The following is a 4693-nucleotide window of genomic DNA, read 5'->3' as shown; positions in this document are numbered from 1 at the left end:
TTTATTTATTTATTTATTTATTATTTATGATAGTCACAGAGAGAGAGAGAGAGAGAGAGAGAGGCAGAGACATAGGCAGAGGGAGAAGCAGGCTCCATGCACCGGGAGCCCGATGTGGGATTCGATCCTGGATCTCCAGGATCGCGCCCTGGGCCAAACGCAGGCGCTAAACCTGCTGCGCCACCCAGGGTTCCCTCTTCTTTAAACGTTTTATAGAATTCCCTTGGGAAGCCATCTGGCCCTGGACTCTTGTGTCTTGGGAGGTTTTAGATGACTGCTTCAATTTCCTCCCTGGTTATTGGCCTGTTCAGGTTTTCTATTTCTTCCTGTTCCAGTTTTGGTAGTTTGTGGCTTTCCAGGAATGCGTCCATTTCTTCTAGATTGCCTAACTTATTGGCGTATAGCTGTTCATAATATGTTTTTAAAATCGTTTGTATTTCCTTGGTGTTGGTAGTGATCTCTCCTTTCTCATTCATGATTTTATTAATTTGAGTCTTCTCTCTCTTCTTTTTAATAAGGCTGGCTAATGGTTTATCTATCTTATTAATTCCTTCAAAGAACCAACTCCTGGTTCTGTTGATCTGTTCCACAGTTCTTCTGGTCTCGATTTTGTTGAGTTCTGCTCAAATTTAATTAACTCTCGTCTTCTGCTGGGTGTAGGGTCCATCTGCTGTTTTTTCTCTAGCTCCTTTATGTGTAAGATTAGCTTTTGTATTTGAGTTCTCTCCAGTTTTTGAATGGATGCTTGTATTTCCCCCTTAGGACTGCTTTTGCTGCATCCCAAAGATTTTGAACGGTTGTGTCTACATTCTCATTAGTTTCCATGAATCTTTTTAATTCTTCCTTAATTTCCTGTTGACCCTTTCATCTTTTAGCAGAATGGTCCTTAACCTCCACGTGTTTGAGGTCCTTCCAAACTTCTTGTTGTGATTTAGTTCTAATTTCAAGGCATTATGGTCTGAGAATATGCAGGGGATGATCCCAATCTTTTGATATTGGTTCAGACCCAATTTGTGACCCAGTATGTGGTCTATTCTGGAGAAAGTTCCATGTGCACTTGAGAATAATGTGTATTGAGTTGCATTTGGATGTAAAGTTCTGTAGATATCTGTGAAATCCATCTGGTCCAGTGTATCATTTAAAGCTCTCGTTTCTTTGGAGGTGTTGTGCTTAGAAGACCTATCGAGTATAGAAAGAGCTAGATTGAAGTCACCAAGTATAAGTGTATTATTATCTAAGTATTTCTTCACTTTGGTTATTAATTGGTTTAAATATTTGGCAGCTCCCACATTTGGGGCATATATATTGAGGATTGCTAAGTCCTCTTGTTGGATAGATCCTTTAAGTATGAGATAGTGTCCCTCTTCATCTCTTACTACAGTCTTCGGGGTAAATTTTAGTTTATCTGATAAAGGATGGCTACCCCTGCTTTCCTTTGAGGACCATTCGAATGGCAAATGGTTCTCCAACCTTTTATTTTCAGGCTGTAGGTGTCCTTCTGTCTAAGATGAGTCTCTTGTAGACAGCAAATAGTTGGGTCCTGCTTTTTTATCCAGTCTGAAACCATGCGCCTTTTGATGGGGTCATTAAGCCCGTTCATGTTCAGAGTTACTATCGAAAGGTATGAGTTTAGTGTCATCATGATATCTATTCAGTCCTTGTTTTTGTGGACTGTTCCACTGAACATCTTTTTTTTTTATTTTTTTATTTTTTTTAATTTATTTTTTATTGGTGTTCAATTTACTAACATACAGAATAACACCCAGTGCCCGTCACCCATTCACTCCCACCCCCCGCCCTCCTCCCCTTCTACCGCCCCTAGTTCGTTTCCCAGAGTTAGCAGTCTTTACGTTCTGTCTCCCTTTCTGATATTTCCCACACATTTCTTCTCCCTTCCCTTATTTTCCCTTTCACTATTATTTATATTCCCCAAATGAATGAGAACATATAATGTTTGTCCTTCTCCGACTGACTTACTTCACTCAGCATAATACCCTCCAGTTCCATCCACGTTGAAGCAAATGGTGGGTATTTGTCATTTCTAATAGCTGAGTAATATTCCATTGTATACATAAACCACATCTTCTTTATCCATTCATCTTTCGTTGGACACCGAGGCTCCTTCCACAGTTTGGCTATCGTGGCCATTGCTGCTAGAAACATCGGGGTGCAGGTGTCCCGGCGTTTCATTGCATTTGTATCTTTGGGGTAAATCCCCAACAGTGCAATTGCTGGGTCGTAGGGCAGGTCTATTTTTAACTCTTTGAGGAACCTCCACACAGTTTTCCAGAGTGGCTGCACCAGTTCACATTCCCACCAACAGTGCAAGAGGGTTCCCTTTTCTCCGCATCCTCTCCAACATTTGTTGTTTCCTGCCTTGTTAATTTTCCCCATTCTCACTGGTGTGAGGTAGTATCTCATTGTAGTTTTGATTTGTATTTCCCTGATGGCAAGTGATGCAGAGCATTTTCTCATATGCATGTTGGCCATGTCTACGTCTTCCTCTGTGAGATTTCTGTTCATGTCTTTTGCCCATTTCATGATTGGATTGTTTGTTTCTTTGGTGTTGAGTTTCATAAGTTCTTTATAGATCTTGGAAACTAGCCCTTTATCTGATATGTCATTTGCAAATATCTTCTCCCATTCTGTAGGTTGTCTTTGAGTTTTGTTGACTGTATCCTTTGCTGTGCAAAAGCTTCTTATCTTGATGAAGTCCCAATAGTTCATTTTTGCTTTTGTTTCTTTTGCCTTCGTGGATGTATCTTGCAAGAAGTTACTATGGCCGAGTTCAAAAAGGGTGTTGCCTGTGTTCTTCTCTAGGATTTTGATGGAATCTTGTCTCACATTTAGATCTTTCATCCATTTTGAGTTTATCTTTGTTCTATTTTCTCCTGTTCTTACTTTGCTGAAATAAATGCTTAGCCACCAGAGCTCTTCCCTGCTGTAGTGATCTTCTCTCTGTTTTCTTCCACACCTTCTTCCCACTCCTGTCTCCATCCTGGACGATATCTTTGTTCTGTTGCTGCTTAAAATCACAGTGTCAAAGTTGGAAGCGGCCTGGAAGGTCACCTAGTTCAGCTCCCTTATCTTACAGATGGGGAACCTGAGGCCAGAAGAGAAGAAGGTTCAGGGCAATAACATGATCTGCCCACAGTCACACACATGTATAATACCAGGGCTGTCTGATTCTAAACCCACAATTTTCCCCATTTCCAGGAAGCCTTGAGAAATGTAGTTGCTTTCCGCCTTTTTCCTTAGACACTGGGGAGGTGACCAAGCAGTAGAAAGGAACCCCTGTGGTTCTAGGTAAAGAACCAGCCCAGCCATGGATGCTGCCAATGAGTCCTCAGAGGGAGCCCCGTTCATCCTATTGGGATTGACAACAAGTCCTGGACAGCAGCAGCCTCTCTTTGTGCTATTCTTGGCCCTGTATGTGGCAGGTATCCTGGGTAATGGACTCATTGTGGCTGCCATCCAGGCCAGCCCAGCCCTTCATGCACCCATGTACTTCCTGCTGGCCCATCTGTCCTTTGCCGACCTCTGCTTTACCTCTGTCACTGTGCCCAAAATGTTGGCCAACTTGTTGGCCCACGACCGCTCCATCTCCCTGGCGGGCTGCCTGACCCAGATGTACTTCTTCTTTGCCCTGGGTGTAACTGACAGCTGTCTCCTGGCCGCCATGGCCTATGACCGCTATGTGGCCATCCGGCACCCCCTCCACTATGCCACAAGAATGTCCCGGGCTATGTGCACAGTCCTGGTGGGGACTGCATGGCTGGTGTCCCACCTCCACTCCCTCCTGCATATCCTGTTTATGGCCCGCCTGTCCTTCTGTGCCTCCCACCAAGTGCCGCACTTCTTCTGTGATCACCAGCCTATTCTTAGGCTCTCTTGCTCTGACATCCGCCACATCCAGCTGCTCATCTTCACTGAGGGCGCCGCAGTGGTGGTCACTCCCTTCCTGCTAATTCTTGCCTCCTATGGGGCCATCGCAGCTGCAGTGCTCCGGCTGCCCTCAGCCTCTGGGAGGCTCCGCGCTGTGTCCACTTGTGGCTCCCACCTGGCAGTGGTGGGCCTCTTCTATGGGACAGTCATTGCGGTCTACTTCCAGCCCACATCCCGGTATGAGGCAGAGCGGGGCCGTGTGGCCACTGTCATGTACACTGTAGTCACCCCTATGCTAAACCCTGTTATCTACAGCTTCCGGAACCGCGACATGCAGGGGGCGCTCCGATCACTTTTCACTGGAAGAAGGATCTCCTCTAGTGACTCCTAAGCCTTGGACCCCACCGAGGACAAACTACATCGCCCACAGGGACAATTCATGGATGTGAATCATCTGCTCTGTGCTTTTTCCAAAATCATCATGATAGTTATCACTCTCCAGGCACCTGTTATGAAGTAGAACCTTGCCTGATTTCATGTTATTCTCACAAAAACCAGGGAAGTGGATATTACAATCCAGTTTCATAGATGAGGAAACTGGATTCAAAGACGAGAAAAGACTTTTCCAAGCTTCCATAATTTTTAGGTGGCAAAACTTGGCCCTTTCTGCCACATCATTTCTTCTGCCAACATTCAATCCCAGGCATGCTACCATTTTTGATGTCCTAAAGCTACAAAGGACGGTGCATATCCTCTGGTCTTGCTTTGGGGAGATTGGCACCTTGTTTTCCATCACATCATCATATAT

The 4693-nt window shown here is 44.6% G+C and overlaps 1 protein-coding gene across 1 annotated transcript; it reads left to right on the top strand.

The window, feature by feature from the left end:
* The first annotated feature begins 3325 nt into the window (after window positions 1–3325).
* On the top strand, window positions 3326–4276 carry LOC112677088 (olfactory receptor 1K1). Its single transcript, XM_025474965.1, has one exon. The coding sequence runs from the start codon at window positions 3326–3328 to the stop codon at window positions 4274–4276; it is 951 nt and encodes a 316-aa protein (XP_025330750.1).
* Window positions 4277–4693: the final 417 nt, after the last annotated feature.

Source organism: Canis lupus, chromosome 9 (assembly GCF_003254725.2).
Source record: "Canis lupus dingo isolate Sandy chromosome 9, ASM325472v2, whole genome shotgun sequence".
NCBI classification, from domain to species: domain Eukaryota; kingdom Metazoa; phylum Chordata; class Mammalia; order Carnivora; family Canidae; genus Canis; species Canis lupus.
This window is presented reverse-complemented; position numbering and strand designations above follow the sequence as displayed.

What these genes read in the sequence shown, in the direction of transcription:
- LOC112677088 (XM_025474965.1), top strand. Translation starts at nt 3,326, where the DNA reads ATGGATGCTGCCAATGAGTCCTCAGAGGGAGCCCCGTTCATCCTATTG.